Source organism: Nycticebus coucang, chromosome 23 (assembly GCF_027406575.1).
Source record: "Nycticebus coucang isolate mNycCou1 chromosome 23, mNycCou1.pri, whole genome shotgun sequence".
Taxonomy (NCBI): Eukaryota; Metazoa; Chordata; class Mammalia; order Primates; family Lorisidae; genus Nycticebus; species Nycticebus coucang.
The window spans coordinates 13,844,351-13,867,020 of record NC_069802.1 but is presented as its reverse complement, the minus strand read 5'-3'; the positions used below and the strand labels follow the sequence as shown (position 1 = coordinate 13,867,020).

At 42.8% G+C, this 22,670-nt stretch overlaps 1 protein-coding gene across 1 annotated transcript in view; it reads right to left on the bottom strand.

Annotated features, from left to right (window-relative positions):
* The window catches only part of SMIM14 (small integral membrane protein 14), an 83,875-nt gene that overhangs the window by 14,927 nt on the left and 46,278 nt on the right, over positions 1 to 22,670 (bottom strand). The window contains exon 3 of the mRNA XM_053578172.1: positions 12,028 to 12,076. Within this exon, the coding sequence (XP_053434147.1) occupies positions 12,028 to 12,076 (49 nt within the window). The remainder of the gene's footprint in view (positions 1 to 12,027; positions 12,077 to 22,670) is intronic.

Here is a 22,670-nt window from a genome sequence, read left to right as displayed (position 1 = left end):
TTACCTAGCTTCAGGTATTCCTTTATTTATTTACTTATTTTTTTGTAAAGACAGAGTCTGACTGTACCGCCCTCAGGTACAGTACCATAAGGTCACACGGCTCACAGCAACCTCCAACTTCTGGGCTTACGCGATTCTCTTGCCTTGGCCTCCCGAGCAGCTGGGACCACAGGCACCCACCACAATGCCTGGCTATTTTTTTGTTGCAGTTTGGCCGGGCCTGGGTTTGAACCCACCACCCTCGGCATATGGGGCCGTGCCCTACTCACTGAGCCACAGGCGCCGCCCCAGGTATTCCTTTATATAGTACGGTATTTAATATTACTTTTTTTTTTTTTTTTTAAACAGAGTCTCACTATGTCACCCTCAGTAGAGTGCAATGGCGTCACAGCTCACAGCAACCGCAAACTTCTGGGCTCCAGTGAAGTAACTGGGACTTCAGGCACCCGCCACAATGCCTGGCTGTTTTTTGTTGCAGTTGTCATTGTTGATTAGCTGGACCAGGTCGAGTTTGAACCTGCCAACTTCAAACTGGTGTATGTGTATGTGACTGGTGCCAGAACCACTGTGCTACGGGCACCAAGCCAGTATTTAATATCATTAACAAAATATTGGAAACAAACCTAAATGTCTGCTGAGAGTGCCTGATTAATAAATTGTGGTACATATATACAATGGAATACTATAAAGCTGTAAAAAAAATTGGTGTCTATGAAAGATGTTGATAGAAAAAAAAACAGGTGAAGAAGTAAGCAAAGGGGGAGCAAACCATTTATACTTGTATTTACTTATACATGCACAAAGAAACTCTGGCAAGGTACACAGAAGGCTAGTAATACCTGGAGAAAGAACCTGGATTGATGGGAGAATATGAGTAGAAAGACAGCTTTTCATTATTTACTGAGATTAACTTCTTGATTTTTGAACCATAGTAAAAAAGAAGTTAATTGGAATTAAACAAAAAAATGTAGCCTAAAGAATCCTGGTGTTGAAGACATTGGGTATATGAACTGACTTAGACTCTCTGAAATATTTAGAAACAGGGAATAAAGGGGTCACTGTAGGCTTTCTGTGATTATTCCCTTATGATAAGACTCACTTCTTCACGAAGTCTCAAAACCGCAGAAAATCAGAGTTAGACTGGCCTACTCAATACCACATACAGCTAATAAATACAAACATAAGGAGCAGCTACTTTAAAGTCAGTATGAAGGGGGAAAAAGAGCTTTAAATGACCTGGCCACTATGGTTTGTAATGTGGTAACTTTTTAGCACAATCATGTGACAGATGTAAATTCTATCCTCTCACTAGGTACTCCCTATATTATTATTATTTATCTTGAGAAGTTAAACACTCTTCAGTCTACACTCTGAAAAGATATCAAATCATAAAAATGTAGGACTCTGTACACCAAAACACAGCATGCCCTGCTTTGCTTAAGCATTATTAAGTCTTTGGTTACACGCAAACATGAGTAGAGTCGATGGTCAGAGATACTATAAATGGAAATGCCAAATGGAATATTTATAATGAAGCTTTTAACTTAGCTGGACAAGAGGAAGACCAATGTGTAGAAAAAGGGGCTCTAAGAGCTGGTGGACCCCAAAGATTTATTTCTATAAACTTATTTATGTTTCCAGTGGGAAAAGTAGAAACAGAACAGCTATGAAAATGGACAGTGCTTTAACGCTGTAACTTTTGGGCTCACGTAGTAATTATATTTATCCTCTGTACGGCTACCAGTTTTCAAGCTGATTTACTCTAAAATGAAGTTTACCATGGAGCTAGTTTCCATATGACACTTTAAATGAAATGCAGTCTTTCAAAAAAGTGAACTTTTCCTATACTGCTCCAGAGAGCAAAACTGTGGGTCGTCATCACAATAAGGTGGAATTTAACTCAATATAAAGAATCATGTGACAATTAATATCTGCTAACAGAACTGCTACCACATGCTATAATTAATTCCATATTCAGTCAAGTCATCTCATACCACGACAGGCAGAAAGGGTATAAAGATAAATTCAAGTGAGTTCTTGCCTTGAACAAGTTCAACGTCTGGTCAGGCGTGGTGGCTTACGCCTATAATCCCAGCACTGTGGGAGGATTGCTTGAGCTCAGGAGTTCGAGACTTGTCTGAGCAAGAGAGAGACTCTGATTCATTAAAAAAAATAAAAAGGAGGGCGGCGCCTGTGGCTCAAGTAGTACGGCGCCGGTCCCATATGCCGGAGGTGGTGGGTTCAAACCTAGACCTGGCCAAAAAAATAAATAAATAAATAAAAATAAATAAATAAAATAAAATAAAAAGGAAAACCCAGCTGGGCACCAACACAAGTGCCTGTAATCCCAGTAGCTTCGGGAATCTCAGGTTGCAGTGAGCTATGACGCCACTGCACTCTGCTCAGAGCACAGGGTGGACTCTGTCTAGACAAAAACAAACAAACCAAAACCAGGGTAATGTCTGAAAGGCAGTAATCACAAATTACTGTAACACAATCTGAGGGGGGCTTGAAGGATGATTAGGCATTCATTAGTCAAAACAGATTGGTGGTAATAGGTTGGGGAGGTGATGAAAAAATACGAGCAAAAGGGAGGCACCTGTGGCTCAAGGAGTAGGGCGCCGGTCCCATATGCTGGAGGTGGCGGGTTCAAACCCACCCCCGGCCAAAAACCACAAAAAAAAAAAAAAAAAAGAAAAAATACGAGCAAAGGTATAGAAGCACGGTGTGTACTGGGAATGTTACGAGCACACAGGGTAGATGTGAGAAGTGGTAGCGATGAGGCTAGACTGTGAAAGGTCTTAAATATCAAGTTAGAACTGCTTATACAGGTCGTGAGGAAGAAGTGACACTAATTTATTATAATGTGGGAAATGCTGGCCTCAATTTTTAAAAGCTAATTATAGTGCCATTATAGAAAAGTGAATTTGGGAGCTAGGAGCCAGGCTATGGGCATAGCTAAAATAACAAAGATGTAGACATAAAGCATTACTAGCAGAGACAAGAGAAGAAGGGAATGATACAATCCATATTAAAAATATAAAATCAGGCCGGGTACAGTGGCTCACACCTGTCATCTTAGCACTCTGGAAGGAGGAGGAGGGTGGAATGCTTGAGCTCAGAAGTTTGACACACACACCCTGAGCCACAGTGAGAACCCCATCTCTACTAAATATAGAAAAACTAGCTGAGCATAGGTGGTATGCCTATAGTCCCAGATGCTCAGGAGGCTGAGGAAGAGGATTGCTCAAGCCCAAGAAGTTGAGGTTGCTGTAAGCTATGATGCCACAGCACTCTACTGAGGGTGACATAGTGAGACTCTGTCTCAAAAAAATAAAATAAAAATAAAAATGTAAAATCAAGGGCGGCGCCTGTGGCTCAGTGAGTAGGGTGCCGGCCCCATATGCCGAGGGTGGCGGGTTCAAACCCAGCCCCGGCCAAACTGCAACAAAAAAATAGCCGGGCGTTGTGGCGGGCGCCTGTAGTCCCAGCTGCTCGGGAGGCTGAGGCAAGAGAATCGCGTAAGCCCAAGAGTTAGAGGTTGCTGTGAGCTGTGTGACGCCACTGCACTCTACCGAGGGCGGTACAGTGAGACTCTGTCTCTACAAAAAAAAAAAAAAAAATGTAAAATCAAAATAATTTGAGGAATGTGGTTGAGGTCAAGGGTGACCTCCAGAGTTTTGTAATGTAAATCTGCTATTCTATGACAGGATGAGTATCCTTAATCCAAAAATTCAAAATCCAGGCCGTTACAGTGGTTTATAGCTATAATCCTAGCACTCTGGGAGACTGAGATGGGAGAATCGATTGAGCTCAGGAGTTTGAGACCAGCCTGAGCAAGAGTGAGATCCCATCTTTACTAAAAATAGAAAATATTAGCCAGGCATTGTGGTAGGCACCTATAGTCCCAATTACTTAGGAGGCTGAGGCAGGAGGATCACTTGAACCCAAGAGTCTGAGGTTGCTGTGAACTAGGTTGATGTTGCCACTACACCCTAGCCTGGAGCAAGAGTGAGCCTCTTTCTCAAAAAATCAAATCAAGGGCGGTGCCTGTGGCTCAGCGGGTAGGGCGCCGGTCCCATATGCCGGAGGTGGTGGGTTCAAACCCAGCCCCGGCCAAATTAAAAAAAAAAAAAAAAAAAAATTGTAAAAAAAAAAAAAAATCAAATCAAATCAAAATCAAAATTGCTCCAAAATCTGAACCTTTGAGCACCAATGTGACACTCAAAGGAAATGCTCACTGGAATGACTGGTAAGTAAATCTGAAAAATTCTGAAATCTGAAACACTCTGGTCCTAAGCATTTCCAACAAGGAATTTTCAACCTGTTTTGTTTTTTTTTTGAGACAAAATAAGTCTCACTTTGTCGCCCTTGGCAGAGTGCCGTGGTGTCACAGCTCACAGCAACCTCCAACTCTTGGGCTTAAGTGATTCTCCTGCCTCAGCCTCCCCAGTAGCTGGGACTACAGGCACCCGCCAACAGGCCCAGTTTTTTTGTTGTTGCTGTTTCAGCTGGTCAGGGCCAGGTTCAAACTCGCCACCCTCCCTTGGTATATGGGACCAGTGCCCTACCCACTGAGCCACAGGTGCTGTCCTCAAACTATACTTTCAAACTGTATTCTGTGAGGGTACCACAGTTTAGCGCTTTTTTTTTTTTTTGAGACACAGTCTCACTATGTTGCCCTTGGTAGAGTGTTGTGGCATCACAGCTCACACCAAGCCCAAGCTCAAACTCTTGGGCTTAAGCGATTCTCTTGCCTCAGCCTCCGAAGTAGCTGGGACTACAGGCGCCCGCCACAACACCCGGCTATTTTTTGTTACAGTTGTCATTATTGTTTAGCTGGCTGGGGCCGGGTTCAAACCCGCCAGCCTCAGTGTATGTGGCTGGCACCGTAACCACTGTGCTATGGGCACCGAGCCAGTTTAGTGCTTTTTAGGAAAAGACAGGCTAAATGAAGAACATCCTTTTAAAGGTTCTGTTAGAAGAGAAAAAAAAAGAAAGTATCACCAAAGTCTCTTCCAACTTTAAGATTCTATGAAACCCTAACTGTGTAGAACATATTTACACTATCACAAAGATCTGTATGGTTGAAGTTTATGTGCTATTTACCAAATAAGATACTCTCAATTAGTAATGATCTATTTGTTTTAATACTTACCTTTTTAAAAGAGGGGAAATATTAGTAGAATTTCTAAACTTACAGAAATTGAGCTCTAATTACAGGTAGGCATGATGGCACATGCCTATAATCACAGCTACTTGAGAAGCTAAGGCAGGAGGATTACTTGATCCTAGGAGTTCAAATCCAGCCTGGGCTGAACACAGCCAGACCCTGTCTCCCAGAAAAAAATCGTAATAAAAAATAATAATAATAAAATAAAATAAAGAGCTTTAGCTACAGGCTGTGAAGCCAATTTTCTCTGCATTACAAACAATGCTGCAATAACATTAATGTGAAACTCAGACAGGACAAAATGAACTATGTCTTTAAAGGTAATTCTTCATTGTGAAAGGCACAGAAATGTTTTTCAGATGGCTAGTTTCTACAATGAGAAAACATAACAAAATGTGGTGACAATAAGATACAGGAGATGAATGGAAAGATAAATATCCAGTGTACTCCATACTAACATGAAATCAATATATAAACAATCACATGTTCCTAAGAACAACTGAACACTATTATAGTGTAGTTTGGGGGTAGAGGGAAGTGGGAGGGGGGAGGACGTATGGCAGAAGGAGGGAGGGCATGAGGTGGGGGAAACAAAAAAAAACATAGGTGATGAAGGAAGGAGACACTAAAAGATGATGGAAAGGTTTGGACTTGAAGAACTGGAAACTACTAACAGAAATAGGAAGACAGGGAAATTACTGCCTTAGTGCTAGGGATAGAGAAGATAATTAAAGGGAACATCCACCTACCTCCACATACCTTTGCCTTTAAGGGTCTTACAGTGGGGGTTGATTAAAGTAAAATAAATCAATAAGATAATTAAGTAAAATATGTGGTGAACAGAGGTAAGTGTTAACAGGAAAAAACCAAGAGGAAAGGGGTATAGGAAATCCTATAGTTTAAATGTGTCCCTGAAACGTTGGAAGCTTCTTCTCCAATGCTACATTGTTGAGATATGGACCTTTAAGAGGAAATTAGGTCATGAGGCTCAGCACCCGTACCTCAGTGACTAAGGTGCTGGCCACATACACAGAGGCTGGGGGTTCAAGCCTGGGCCAGGCCTGCTAAACAATAACAGCTATAACCCAAAAATAGCTGGGTGTTGTAGTGGGCGCCTGTAGTCCCAGCTACTCAGGAGGCTGAGGCAAGAGAAATGATTAAGCCCAAGAGTTTGAGGTTACTGTGAGCTGTGACACCACAGCACTGTACTGAGGGCAACATAGTGAGACTCTGTCTAAAAAAAAATAAAATAAAATTACATCATGAGTTCTCTGCTTTCATAAATGGGTTAATGTCATTAACATTGTAGGAGGGGGTTTGCTATAGCAGGAAGTCCAACCCTCTCTTGCTCTCTCTTAACATACAATGCCTTTCACTATGTCATGATGCAGCACGGAGGCCCTCAGCAGATGTGGCTGTGCAATCTTGAGTTCCCAGCCTCCAGAACCAAGAGTCAAATACATTTCTCTCTATTATAAATTACCCAGTCTCAAGTATTCTGTTGCAGCAAATAAAACAGAATGGATAAAAGACAATGATTTTTTTTTTTTTTTTTTTTAGAGACAGGGTCTTTGTGACCTCGGCTGGAGTACAGCAGTGCAACCATAACTCATTGTAGTCTTGAACTCCTGGGCTCAAACAATTCTCCCACCTCAGCCTATCAAGTAGGTGGAACTAACCACAAAAATGTGTCACCATTCCTAGCTGAGTTTTTAATTTTGTAGAGATGGGGTCTCTCTATGTTGCCCAGGCTAGTCTCAAACAATCCTCCTGCCTCATATTCTGCTCAGATTACAGGCATGAACCATCATGCCCATCCTCTTTTGACAGGACCACTCTATCCTGTTTTGAAAAAGAAGAAATGAGGAGAGATGTAAAAACCTTCTGCAATAATCTATATCAGAAGATGACGTAGAACAGGGAGGAAGCAGTGGGGGTACAGTGAGAAGTGGTAGAATCTTGGATACAACTTGAAGGAAGTGCTTGCTAATGGATGGCTGCAGAGTATGCAAAATAGAGAAGTCGGGTGGTGCCTGTGGCTCACTGAGTGAGGCGCCAGCCCCATATACCGAGGGTGGCGGGTTCAAACCCGGCCCCGGCTGAACTGCAACCAAAAAATAGCCGGGCGTTGTGGCGGGCGCATGTAATCCCAGCTGCTCGGGAGGCTGAGGCAGGAGAATCGCGGAAGCCCAAGAGCTAGAGGTTGCTGTGAGTCCTGTGTACATCATGGCACTCTACTGAAGGCGGTAAGGTGAGACTCTGTTTCTACAAAAAAAAAAAAAAAAAAAGAAAAATAGAGAAGTCAAGGATGACTCTCAGAGTTGCCATGAACTGTTAAAAGAAAGACCGCAAGGGGAGCAGGAATTCTAAAAATGTCAGTCTGAGATGCCTGTGAAATACCCAGCAGACAGTCATCAGTACACACATAATGAGCTGTAAGACCGGATGAGATCACCAATGGAGTGAAAGCAGAAAGGGAAGAAGTCCAAGGGCTGATAGAGCATTCCAAGGTTAAGAGGTGAGAGATCAGAGAGCTCAGGCCCTGGAAAGAAGACAGAAAGCAAGACTGGATGGCAGGATGTGGTGGCTCATGATTATAATCCTAGTTCTCAGGGACGCTGAGGGAGGTGGAGTCTGAGACCAGCCTGAGCAAGAGTGAGACACTGTCTCTACTAAAATATAAGGCAAAAAAATGAGCTGGCTGTCATGGAGGGTGCCCTGTAATCTCAGCTACTTGGGAGGCTGACACCAGAGGATCTCTTGAACCCAAGAGTTTGAGGTTGTTGTGAGCTATGATGCCACCACAGCATTCTAGCCAGGGCAACAGAGTGACACTCTGTTTCAATTGGGGGGGGGGGGAAGCAAGCTGGAACTGGTAAAGAAGGAAAAATAAGGGATTGATATAGATTTGGGAAGTGTTGACAAGACTAAGTTATTAAAAGTTGAGAATAGATAATTTCTCAGATTGTAAATTTTATCAGAAAAAAAGCAGAAAGTTAAAAACTGCTAAAAACTGCTAAGTATTAAAAATATCAAGGATAGACTGGGCCTTGTGGCTTACACCTGTAATCCCAGAATTCTGAAGGCTAAGGTGGGTGGATCACTTGACTCAGACCTTTCAAGACCAAACTGAGCAAGAACAAGAGTCTGTCTCTACTAAAATAGAAAAATTAGCTGTGCGTTGTGGCAGGTGCCTGCAGTCCTAGCTACCTGGAAGACTGAGGTATGAGGATCCAATGAACCCAGGAAGTTAAGGTTGCTGTGAGTTAGGCTGATCCCATGGTGCTCTAGCCTAGGCAACACAGGGAGACTCTGTCTCAAAAAAACAAAAACAGGCTCAGCACCTGTAGCTCAAGCAGCTAAGGCGCCAGCCACATACACCAGAGCTGGTGGATTCGAATCCAGCCCGGGCCTGCCAAACAACAATGACAACTACAACCAAAAAATAGCCTGGTGTTGTGGTGGGTGCCTGTGGTCCCAGCTACTTGGGAGGCTGAGGCAAGAGAATCGCTTAAGCCCAGGAGTTGGAGGTTGCTGTGAGCTGGACGCCACGGGACTCAGCTTGAGGCTCTGTCTCAAAAAACAAAAACAAAATTTTCTATTTGAATAGTAATATAACAATACATGTATCTAAATATAGAGCTATAAAACAGTTTATTATTTTAAGAAAAAAGTTTAAGGTCACTGGAAAATATTTAGAATATAAGAAAAGTAATTCTATCACCCAGAGAAAACTACTGTTTAAAGCATTTAAAAGCATGACTTTCAGGAAGGATTTTCCCCAAATACTAAAGAATGAGAGGTAAAAAACCAACTTGTCAAACTGGTTAAGTGAATGAATATTCAAGCTCTAAAGTCTTACTTTTCTATTTAGAGTTAAGAAGTACACTTCATTCACAGGAATAAGAGTGTATTTGCCTTACAGGTGGGGCTGACTCAAGAGTCATAAATACCACCCATCTAATAAACATTTACTTTCCCATAGGACGTTCAATAAAATTATTTGCAACTAGAAAAGCAGGTTTTAGCTTTACCTGCTAGGGAAAACACTACATATTTGAATAGCACACTGAGGATTAGTGAGGGCTACTGGAGAAGCAACATAAAGAAATCTGAAGTGTTGACTAGGTGCCTGTAGCACAGTGTTTAGGGTGCCAGCCCCATACACCGAGGCTGGCGGGTTTCAACCCAGCCTGGGCCAGCTAAACAATGACAACTGCAAAAAAAATAGCCGGGCGTTGTGGTGGGTGCCTGTAGTCCCAGTTACTTGGGAGACTGAGGCAAGAAAATCACGTAAGCCCAAGAGTTTGACATTGTTGTGACGCCACAGCACTCTACCTAGGGCGACATAGTCTGTCTCAAAAAAAATAAAAATAAAAACAAAAAAATGCAATTTGGCAATACATAAAAAGCCTTAACATGTGTGAAGGAAACCAGAGCATGTCACGCTAAAATGTGCCTCTTTGACATAAAAATTATTGTTGAGCTGAAGGCAACTAAAAGTAGTGAACAGAAGAAAATCTCTCTTTATCTCCCTCTTTTCTTCGAAAGGAGGAAATACATTCTCCTTTACTGGAGACAACTCCGTAGCCTCATTATCAGTCCAGAGACAACATAGGAGGAATCTGTAAACAAACTGTATTCCATTGGTTTCCTCCCATACATTTGCCTTCCCACGGTTTTCCATCCTTAGAAACTTAAAACCTCTTTCCTTAGTCCTGCCATTTTCCCACAAATGTATTCCTTTGTTGAAGATGCCATATAAGCCAGAGTTCTAAGCCACTGCTTTTAATTACTTTTCATTGAGGTTTCTCCCACTTGATGTGTGCTATATTATGTTTAAAAACTTATTTTTCTATTGTTTTTCTTTTTTTGAGACAGAGCCTCAAGCTGTCGCCCTGGGTAGAGTGCCATGGCGTCACAGCTCACGGCAACTTCCAACTCCTGGGCTCAAGCGGTTCTCCTGCCTCCGCCTCCCAAGTAGCTGGGACTACAGGCACCCACCACAACGCCCAGCTATTTTTTTTTTTTTTTTTTGGTTGCAGCCGTCATTGCTGTTTGGCAGGCCTGGCAGGATTTGAACCTATCAGCTAAGGTGTATGTGGCTGACGCCTTAGCTGCTTGAGCCACAGGTGTTGAGCCATATTTTTCTATTGTTAATATGTCTTTTGTTATAGAGGTCCTAACTAAAAACTCTAAAGGGTTATTAAGGAAAAATTATTTTTCCTCCTTAACAAGTACATACAAAGAATGTGTAAATATTGTTTATAATAGCAAAAAATACATCAGCAACCTAAGATTCGAACAAAAGGAAATCATTTAAACACTAGTATAGGGCAGCACCCATAGCTCAGTAGGCAGGGCGCTGACCACATACACTGAGGCTAGTGGCAAGGCTGGCAGGTCCGAACCCGGCCTGAGCCAGCTAAAACAACAATGACAACTGTAACAACAACAACAACAAAATAGCCGGGCATTGTGGTAGGCACCTGTAGTCCCAGTTACTTGGGAGGCTGAGGCAAGAGAATTGCTTATGCCCAGGAGTTTGAGGTGGCTGTGAGCTGTGATGCCACGACTCTCTATTCAGGGTGACAGCTTGAGACTGTCTCCAAAAAAATAAATAAATAAATAAACACTGGTATATTGCCACAATGGATTACTGTTAAATCAATAAATTTTAAGATAAATATATACTGATATATTCATGATACAGTAGTAAAAAACAACACAAAGTGAGCCCATCTCTGTAAGTATGTAAAATCTAATGGGGCCAGGCTTCGCTATTCTGTGAATGTCATACTTTCCTTCTTACAGTTTTATGGCACAAGACTGGATTAGTTTTTTTGGTTCCCTTCAAAGTAGCCATAAGTAATTTCTGAGTATCTTGAAAACAGATGTGTCAAATAAAGACATCAAGTCTGTCAACTACATTTATCATGTAGGATCCATCTTCCTGCTTTCTCACTGTACGCTCACCACTTCCTCACTGTCCATTCTTTGATGGACATGCTAACATCAGAGCCAAAGGAATGAACTCCACAGGCACCAAAACATGGGAAAGAATGGCCTCCCCAGATTCCTCTCCCTCAGAAGTTCCCAAGCCTGTCAATACATGCAAACAGATGCTAAGGAAAGGATAAGTGGTTTCTAGTTACACCAGCACAAAGTGCTCTGTTACATACCTATTTGCCATGAAAAAAAGGTCTGGAAGGATATATACAAATTTGTCAACAGTGTATCTTTAAGTATTCTGCAAGTTTTTCCTTTTTTTTTTTTTGTTTCTTATCTGTGACTTTATAATCTTCTTTAATGGACAGGCCTTTTTTTTTTCTAAGAGACAGAGTTTCACTTTATCGCCCTCAGTAGAGTGCCGTGGTGTCACAGCTCACAGCAACCTCCAACTCCTGGGCTTAGGTGATTCTCTTGTCTCAGCCTCCCGAGTAGCTGGGACTACAGGTGCCTGCCACAACGCCCAGCTAGTTTTTTGTTGCAGTTTGTCCAAGGCTGGGTTCAAACCCGCCACCCTACCCACTGAGCCACAGGCACTGCCCAGGATTTGTTTTTAAGGTAGGGAAAAAACCCAATTTGTGAAGTTAAAATACAAAATATTTAAGTACCAAAAACATTGTTGAAAACCACTTTCTTAAAGAGCAAACTGTAGGGTGGCGCCTGTGGCTCAAGGAGTAGGGCGCCGGCCCCATAGGCCAGCAGTGGCGGGCTCAAACCTGGCCCTGGCCAAAAACTGCAAAAAAAAAGGAACAAACTGTAAAAATAATTTCTGACAAATATTCACAATCATCTGGCCTCTTATCTGCCCCCATTGCCAACCATCTTCCTGTTCCATTAGCACTTACATTCCTGAAGACATTCTGTGTCTGTGCAGTAGGACTGGGACTGCCGCAACTACAATGAATAAGAAGAAAGGAAAGTTAGCTGTTGGATTTAACCATACGTGGACAACCATTATTAGAAGGATCTGGTGGTGCTCGTAGCTCAGTGGGTAGGGTGCCAGCCCATACACCAAGGCTAGTGGGTTCAAACCCAGCCTGGGCCAGCTAAAACAGTGACGATTGCAACAAGAAAAAAAATAGCCAGGCATTGTGGCAGGCGCCCATAGTCCTAGCTACTTGGGAGGCTGAGGCAAGAGAATCGTTTAAGCCCAAGCGTCGGAGGTTGCTGTGAGCTGTGATACTACAGCACTCTACTGAGAGCGACAGCTTGAGACTCTGTCTCAAAAACAAAACAAACAAAAAAACCCAAACCAATTAACTCATACACAATTGGCTAATAGAGAAATTATGTCAGTTTCATGTGGAAGCTGTGTTGATTCATAAGTGATTTTTCCTAGTAAGGGGAGACAGAAAAGCGGGAGTCAAATTATGACTTTCAGCAGGAGTGGGATATATATAGCTTTTAGTTCACTACTAGGTGGGAAGGAACACTTTCAGCTTTCAGAAAATGAAACATGGGGCGGCGCCTGTGGCTCAGTCGGTAAGGCGCCGGCCCCATATACCGGGTGGCGGGTTCAAACCCGGCCCCGGCCAAACTGCAACCAAAAAATAGACGGGCGTTGTGGCGGGCGCCTGTAGTCCCAGCTACTCGGGAGGCTGAGGCAAGAGAATCGCTTAAGCCCAGGAGTTGGAGGTTGCTGTGAGCTGTGTGAGGCCACAGCACTCTACCGAGGGCCATAAAGTGAGACTCTGTCTCTACAAAAAAAAAAAAAAAAAAAAAAGAAAATGAAACATGAATGCCTATACACATACACACAACCAAGAAAAAAATAAATTACTCATTGGGAGCCTGGCTAAATGAAGCAACTTCATCTTAGACCAAGCTATAGCCAGTCTTTAGAACATCTTGACAAGAGCTGGTGTTAGATACTGCTCTGCTGTGGGTTCCTGGCCACATTCTTCCTGTTTATAATCAGGCTTTGCTGTAGGAGGCTCTGAAAAATGAAGTGCCCGAGTAGCGTGACCAAGTCTAAGAGTCACATTATTTTTTCCAAAGCAGAGTATGCTAGAATGTATATTCAATGTGTTGGATTCAAACACCTATGATGGATAAATTATAGTCCTTTAAAGAATTCAAAAACTATTTAGTAAAACAGGAGAATCTCAGTTTTGATGAAACTTAAGCAGAGAGACCTAAATCACAATGTATCTCAGTTTTCTTTTGACTTATTTGGGTAATACAATGGTACTATGGCTGATTTTGGCTACTCTAAAAGGAAACAGTTTACAGGAACAAACAATAGGAGGAAAACCAAGGATAATATGCACGGCGAAGTGAATGAACAGACATGGCAGTGTCTATAGGATGAAACCACAGACTTCAAATATAGTCTGTGTTCTGGTGGGGCTGGGGACACCACATTCAGACTATCTACACACAACAGGTGCTGTCCAGGTAAGCTTTCAAGTTAACCCTGATCCCAGGAAAGAAGTCAAAGTAGAGTTACATCTCCCCAGCTAAACAAGGATGGATGGTCATGAAAAGTTGTTTTCTTTCTTTTTTTTTTTTTTTTTTGAGATAGTTTGACTATGTCACCCTTGGTAAGAGTGCCATGGTGTCATAGCTCACAGCAACCTTAAACTCATGGGCTTAAATGATTCTCTTGCCTTAGCCTCCCAAGTAGCTGGGACTACAGGAGCCTGCCAGAACACCTGGCTATTTTTGTTGCTGTTATCATTGCTGCTATTTTTGCAGGCCCTGGCCGAGTTCGAACCCACCAGCCTCCGTGCATGTGCCTGGTGCCCTAACCACTGAGTAACAGGCTCCAAGCCATGAAAAGTTCTTGAGGTGAGTTAGCTTCAAATTAGCAGCGACAGCATAACATGAGTAGAAGAAATATAATTTTTCATTGTGGCAAGAAGCATAAAAAGAGATTAAAGAATGGAAGAAACTAGGCACAAAGATTAATGTTAGGGAAAACTAAATACAGAACCTAAAATGATCTAATAAGATATCAAGAAACCTAACAGAAAACACTGGCAGTCATAGGCTTATGGAGGAAATACAGATCAAAGAGAAGGTTCTAATGACAAAAAGAAGACAGATGGAGCTTCCATAAGGAATCTTTTTTTAAGACAAGAGTCTCATTCAGTCACACTTGGGCTCAAGACATCCTCTTATCTCAGCCTTCCAAATAACCAGGACTACAGGTGATCGCCACAACACCCAGCTAGCTTTTCTATTTTTTAATAGAGACAGGGCCTCGCTTCACTCAGGCTAGTCTTGAACTCCTGAGTTCAGGCAATACACATGCCTCAGAAGCCCAGAGTGGTAGATTACAGGCATGATTGGTGTGATCCACCAGGTCTCACCAAGATCTATAAGTAATTTTACCTTGGGGAAATTCTTTGAAAAAGATTACAAAGAACAAAAATTCCCTCTTTTGGTTGGGCACAGTGGCTCAAGCCTCTAATCCCAGCACCTGGGGGGCTGAGGTGGGTGGATTCCCTGAGCTCACAGGTTCGAGACCAGCCTGAACCAGAGCAAGACCTCATCTCTTAAAAATAGCCAGGCGTTAGCCGGGCATTGTGGCGGGCGCCTGTAGTCCCAGCTACTCGGGAGGCTGGGGCAGGAGAATCGTCTAAGCCCAGGAGTTGGAGGTTGCTGTGAGCTGTGTGACGCCACGGCACTCTACCGAGGGCAATAAAGTGAAACTCTGTCTCTACAAAAAAAAAAAAAAATAGCCAGGCGTTGTAGTGGGCACCTGTAGTTCCAGCTACCTGGGAGGCTGAGGCAAGAGAATCACTTAAACCCAAGAATTTCAGGTTGCTGTGAGCTGTGATGCCATAGCACTCTACAAGGGTGACAAAGTGAAACTCTGTCTCAAAAAAAAAAAAAAATTTCCTCTGTAGAGTTATCAAAACATATTTAACCAAGAATTTATTGACTGTTCTTCTATGTGTGCTAAGAACCTCATATACATTAGAGGGACCCTTCTTTCTCATTCATAGGAGCTGCCACTGGACTGACAAACCAGAACTGTGGTTTAAAAAAAAGAGGTTTTAGGGCGGCGCCTGTGGCTCAGTCGGTAAGGCGCGGGCCCATATACTGAGGGTGGCGGGTTCAAACCCGGCCCCGGCCAAACTGCAACAAAAAAATAGACGGGCGTTGTGGCGGGCGCCTGTAGTCCCAGCTACTCGGGAGGCTGAGGCAAGAGAATCGCTTAAGCCCAGGAGTTGGAGGTTGCTGTGAGCTGTGTGATGCCATGGCACTCTACCGAGGGCCATAAAGTGAAACTCTGTCTCTACAAAAAAAGAAAAAAGAGGCTTTAAAATCAGAAGATCTCAGTTCAAATCCTGTTTCTTGTTTCTCTATGAGGGAAGAGTTTCAAACTATGAAAAAGTTAAATACAACCTATTATGAACCTTAAGGTCACTGTGAGGATTATATAACATAATTAATATATATATGTATATTGTACATAAAGAATTCAGGTCATGGCTCATAGTATAATGCTTCAATCATCACAATATCATAGCTAATACAGTGTGCTTTAAGAAAAAGTCTTGGGGCTCGGCACCTGTGGCTCAAGCAGCTAAAGCAGCAGCCACATACACCTAAGCTAGCGGGTTCGAATCCAGCCCAGGCCTGCCAAACAACAATGCTGGCTGCAACCAAAAAATAGCCAGGCATTGTGGCAGGCGCCTGTAGTCCCAGCTACTTGGGAGGTGGAGGCAGGAGAATCGTTTGAGCCTAGGAGTTGGAGTTTGCTGTGAGCTGTGATGACACAGCACTCTATCCAGGGTGACAGCTTGAGGCTCTGTCTCGAAAAAAAAAAAAAAAGAAAGAAAGAGTATTGGTGGGCAGTGCCTGTGGCTCAGTGAATAGGGCACCAGCCCCATATACCAAGGGTGGTGGGTTCAAACCTGGCCCTGGCCAACTAAAACAGCAGTGGCAACTACAACAAAAATAGCCGGGCGTTGTGGCGGGCGCCTGAAGTCCCAGCAACTTGGGAGGCTGAGGCAAGAGAATCGGCCTAGCCCAAGAGCTGGGGGTTGCTGTGAGCTGTGACACCATGGCACTCTACCAAGGGCAACAAAATGAGACTCTGTCTCTAAGAAAAAAAAAAAAACAAAAAAACAGGCATTGTGGTGGGTGTCTGTAGTCTCAGTTACTTGGGAGGCTAAGGCAACAGGATCTCTTGGGCCCAAGAGTTTGAGGTTGCTGTGAGCTGTGACTCCAAGGCACTAAACTGCAGGGAGATAAAGTGAGACTCTGTCTCCAAAAAAAATAAAAAATAAAAAAAAAATAATAAAACAATGCTGTGGTAAATGGTCCTATAAATACATTCTTACTTACTTGATTAATCTCCTTAGAAAAGAATCCATTGACTAAAGATATGCATACTTTAAGCTCTGATATGCCCTGCCAAACAACAGGAGGGGAATTTGTTTTTTTTTTTTTTTTTTTTTTTGAGATAGTGTCTCACTTTCTTGCCCTAGGGGAGTGCCATGGCGTCACAGCTCACCTCAGCCTCCCTAGTAGTTGGGACTACTGGTGCCCGCCACAACACCCATCTATTTTCAGAGACGGGGTCTTGCTCTTTCTCAGGCTGTCCTAACCTCTGAGGTCAAACAATTCTTCCGCATCAGCCTCCCAAGAGTGCTAGGATTACAGGTGTGAGCGTCTGCACCCTGCCAACCAATATAATTTTGAAGGACCACAATAATCCATGTACATTTAAGCCTCAAAACTACAAATAATGAGGGTAAAGGGAAGTCTAAATATTTTCAAAATGTCTAACACTGTCTCCACAATTGCCTCAAATCTGTGAGCTCAGGCAATCCACCCACTACTTGCCTAAATAATAGAACACTCTTGATTTCTCATATACTTTCCCCAACCCTACAAAACACATTCTGAATTATTTGTTAAATTACTTTATTAAATGAAACAATCCTGATGTAATTTCCTGCTACTAAGGAGATAACATTACAATTTTATTATTTTTTTTTTTTTTTGAGACAGAGTCTCAAGCTATCGCCCTGGGTAAAGTGCAGTGGTGTCACAGCTTATAGCAACTTCCAACTCTTGGGCTCAAGCTATCCTTTTGCCTCAGTTTTTCTATTTGTAGTAGAGGCAGGGTCTTGCTCAGGCTGGTCTCTAACTCCTGAGCTCAAGCAATCCACCCACCTCGGCCTCCCAGATTACTAGGATTACAGGCGTGAGTCACTTTGCCCAGCCAACATTATAATTTATAGCTACACCCTTATGGTAAAGTCTATTTTAATTATATTTGAAGTATATATTAAAAAGCGCACAAAAATGTGACTTGAAGGTCCATAAGCTTACTGTGACCTCTGGCAAAACAAGCAATAGTGGCCATGAGGGAGGATGAGCTATGAGAGGCAATAAAAAGGGAGAAATAACATCTTGCTCCATATTTCTACATTTTAAGCTTTCATAATCTAGATAATCACAACATCACTTGTATTGTTAATTCCAATATCATGACACTACTAAAATGAGGCTGACTTTGACTTGCTAATATGAAAATATATATGAAGTGGAAAAAAGTTAAGTTGTAGAAATGTATTGTCTTAGACGGTCAGAGCTGCCCCCAAGTTCTACAAGGCTCCAGACAAACCTGTAAGGGTTTGGTGACCCAAAGGCTTTAAACAAAAGTTATCTGGCCAATTGATGTGAAAGCCATGGTCCCACCCCTGTTTTGAAAGTAAAGAGGCAACCCTGAAAATCCCAGAACCAATGACAGGATCATTCTTCCCTTGTCTTGAAGAATAATGCACACTTGAAGCCATATAGCTCTGCGGTCCTGTCCCATAAAATTGAAGAAATCCCACAACCTTCTTCCTTCCCTCTAATCTCCTTCTCCTTTAGTTCAAATTGACAGTTTCCTAGTAGGGTTGCTCACTGGGTCTGTGGTTAGTGTTCCCTTCTGAACATGTTTTCTCATTTTTTGTGATATGAACAGGCCAAGAATGTTCCAGATCTTTATATTTTGGCTCCTTTTTGCTTCATACCACCTTTAATTTATTTCTCTCATTTGAATTTTACTATAAATTCAAAATCACTCCTGAATTTTGCTTAGAAATCTCTTCAACTAAATATTCAATTTCATCACTCACAAATTCTACCTTCCATCTACAAAACGCCAGAACACAAACACAATTCAGCCAAGTTCTTTGCCAATTTGTAACAAAGATCGCCTTTTCTCCATTGTCCAATGTGCCTCATTTCTGTGTAAGACCAGATCAGAAATGGTCTTTACGGCTCGGCGCCTGTGGCTCAAGTGGCTAAGGCGCCAGCCACATACACCTGAGCTGGCGGGTTTGAATCCAGCCCGGGCCCGCCAAACAACAATGACGGCTGCAACCAAAAAACAGACGGGCGTTGTGGCGGGTGCCTGTAGTCCCAGCTACTTGGGAGGCGGAGGCAGGAGAACCGCTTGAGCCCAAGAGTTGGAGGTTGCTGTGAGCTGTGAAGCCATGGCACTCTACCCAGGACGACAGCTGAGGCTCTGTCTCAAAAAAAAAAAGAAATGGTCTTTACTGCTCATATTATTACCAAAATTCTGTACATGACTATATATTCTATACGATGGAGGTTTTCTCAGTTTTTCTTTCCGAGCCCTCTCATTAAGTCCACTTTCTACCAACAGTTCCTCATAGCAATATCAGCCTGTTCTAAATCAGAATGCACCTAAAAACTCTTCCAGTCTATTTCCATTACACAGTTCAGCCACATAAATACTCCTGATTTCTCATATACTTTCCCCAAACCTACAAAATACCTCCTGAATTTGAGTTAAATTAACTTTATTAAATGGAACAATCGTGTTGTAATATGGGCCACCAAACTCTTAGAAGTTTGTCTGGAGCCTTGCAGACAAATCAGCAATATCAGCATGTGCCTAAAAACTCTTCCCGTCTATTTCCATTACATAGTTCCAAAGCTGCTTTCCCATTCTTAGGTATTTGTTACAGCAGCACCCCACTTTTCAGTAGCAGTTATCTTGGTCAGTTCTGCAATAACAAACACCATAAGACTGGGTAGCTTAAATAACAAACATTTGTTTCTTCCTGTTCTGGAGGCTGGGAAGTACAAGATCAAGATCCTGGCTAATCTGGCTCCTGGTAAGGGTTCCCTTCCTGGTTTGCAGATAGGCATCTTCTGTGTACTCACTCACACAGTAGAGAGAAAGATTATGACTCTCATTTATCTCCTTCTAAGGGTACTGATCCTATCACAAGAGCTCTACTCATGAGACCTAATTACTTCCGAAAGGCTCCACCTTCAAATACCAGCACTTTTTTTTTTTTGAGACAGAGTCTCACTATGTTGCCCTCAATAGAGTGCTGTACTGTCCCAGCTCACAGCAACTTCAAACTCTCTGGCTTAATTGATTCTCCTGCCTCAGCCTCCCAAGTAACTGGGACTATAGGTGCCTGCCCCAACGCCAGGCTATTGTCGTTGTTGTTTAGCTGGCCCAGGCCAGACCATATTTTCCAAAACTCACCATAGCATTATTTCTAAGTCATGCATGCTTTTCTACAATCTTGCCACTCCCTATCAAGAGTTGCAATCTATTTGCCCTCCTCTTGGTGACACTTACTATACTCTCGGTTGTGCTAGTCATAGCACATGTGCTCGTCATGTGTAAAAGTGTCATATACGACTTTTAAGGTTAGGTTCTCTCCCCTTCATTTCCTCTTGGGATGGATACTTGCCCTTGACACCAAGTTGTGAGGAAGCCAAGCAGCCACTTGAAGAAGCCATATGTAGGTATTTTAATGACAGGATTAAACTAGGGTTTCAGTCACCCACCAGCATCGACTATCAGAGAGTGTGTGAGCAAGCTTCGAGATGCTTCCTGCACTCAGCCTCTGAGTCGTCCAGCTAAGAACACAGACAGTGAACATCAGGTAAGCTGTGTGATGCAGTTTGTCAGCTTAGTAAATGGTGTTTTAGGCCAAGAGCAGTTGTTCATGCCTGTAATCCTAGTATTCTGGGAGGCAGAAGCTGGTGGATTGCCTGAGTTCAGTTTGGAGACCGGCCTGAGCAAGAGCGAAACCTCACCTCTAAAAAATAGCCGGGTGTCATGGCAGGCACCTGTAGTCTCAGCTATTTGTGAGGCTGAGACAGGAGGATTACTTGAGCCCAAGAGTTTGAGATTATGTGAGCTATGATGCCATGGCACTTTACTGAGGGCAATAGGATGAGACTGTCTCAAAAAAAAAAAAAGGGCGGCGCCTATGGCTCAGTCGGTAAGGCACCGGCCCCATATACCGAGGGTGGCGGGTTCAAACCCAGCCCCGGCTGAACTGCAACCAAAAAATAGCCGGGCGTTGTGGCGGGCACCTGTAGTCCCAGCTACTCGGGAGGCTAAGGCAAGAGAATTGCTTAAGCCCAGGAGTTGGAGGTTGCTGTGAGCTGTGTGATGCCATGGCACTCTACCAAGGGCCATAAAGTGAGACTCTGTCTCTACAAAAAAAAAAAAAAAAAAGTGTTTTATGCCACAAGTTTAGTCTAACTTTTTATATACCTATAATAATTAGAACAATATACAAGAAACTATTAACAGTTGTATTCCGTCAAATGGCAACGAAGGGTAGGGAAAAACAGGGAGATTTTACTTTTCCCTTTCTATACTTAGTATTGCTTGCATTTTGTGCCATGAGGAAATAGTTATTCACCTTTTAAATAAAACATTCCTTAAGGGTGGTGCCTATAGCTCAGTGGGTAGGGCACTGGCCACATACACTGAGGGTGATAGGGTCAAACCTTGCCTGGGCCAGCTAAAACAACAATGACAACTGCAACAACAATAAAAAAAAAAAATAGCTGGGCATTGTGGCAGGCGCCTGTAGTCCCAGCTATTTAGGAGGCTGAGGCAAGAGAATTGCTTAAGCCCAAGAGTTTGAAGTTGCTGTGAACTGTGATGTCACAGCACTCTACCCAGGGCAACAACTTGAGACTGTATCTCAAAAAATAAAACAAACAAAAAACCCCAGCATATCCTTTCTTCCTAAAGACACAGTTCAAAATTGGTAAAACCACTGTATCACTAACTATATAGACTATCTAGTCTTCCAGTGCCTGGATATTTACAAAAAGCATTAATATTTTTATTTATTTATTTTTTTATTTTTAATTTCAGTTTGCTTGTTCATTCTTCGTTTGAAGTACTCCTTTTTTTTTTTTTTTTTTTGTAGAGACAGAGTCTCACTTTATAGCCCTCGGTAGAGTGCCGTGGCATCACACAGCTCACAGCAACCTCCAACTCCTGGGCTCCAGCGATTCTCTTGCCTCAGCCTCCCGAGCAGCTGGGACTACAGGCGCCCGCCACAACGCCCGGCTATTTTTTGGTTGCAGTTCGGCCGGGGCCGGGTTTGAACCCACCACCCTCGGTATATGGGGCCGGCGCCTTACCAACTGAGCCACAGGCGCTGCCCAGTGCTGGCTATTTTTGATGTTGTTAGTAGAGACGGGGTCTTACTCTGGCTCACTGCTGCTCATACTGGTCTTGAACCTCTGAGCTCAGACAATCCACCTGCCTCAGCCTCCCATAGCACTGGGACTACAGGCATGAGCCACCACGCCCGGCCAAGCATTAATATTTAAAAGGAAGAAGGACACTAAAATTATTTTATTGACTAAAATATATTAAATGAGGGGAAATATATCATACTATCCAAAAACATATTTGTTAGATAGATCTGGGAAAATATATATCAAATTCCTCTGGGGAAGTAGGGAATAAGCCAGGTATGGAGCAGTGAGAAGGAGTTTAGGCTTATTATTGTTTTTTGTTTTTTTATTGAGATACAGTCTCACTTTGTTGCCCTTGGTAGAGGGTCATGGTGTCATAGCTCACAGCAACCTCTAGCTCTTGGGCTTAGGCAATTCTCTTCCCCAGCCTCCCAAGTAACTGAAACTATAGGCGCCCACCATAATGCCCGGCTATTTTTTTGTTGCAGTTTGGCCAGGGGCCAGGTTTGAACCTGCCACCCTCGGTATATGGGGTTGGCGCCTCACTCACTGAGCCACAAAACAGGCGCCCGCCACACCTGGCTATTTTTTGGTTGTAGTTGTCATTGTTGTTTGGCAGGCCCAACCAAGAATTTGAGGTTGCTGTGAGCTACAATGATGCCACAGTACTGCACCCAGGACGGCAGAGTCTGTCTCAAAAACAAAAATACACCACCACCACCACCCCCCCCAAAAACAAAAGCCATTGTCTTCTAGCAAGAAAAGTTCAACAAATCATAAACTAATTAAGTACAGTAGACATTACAATTTATAGGGCCTTCAGGCTTCTAAACAGGAATCTCATCAAAGTAAAGGTTTGCTTCATCACACATGCTTATAGTACTTTAATATAGAAACAAATTTCTGTAAATTAAAGAAATAGAAGTTTTACTTATGCTGTTGAGATTAAGAGCTGAAATATATAAAGCTCAAAAATTAAAAAAAAAAAAAAAAAAAAAAGAGGATTATCTGCATTCCAAGTCTAAGGTTACAACAG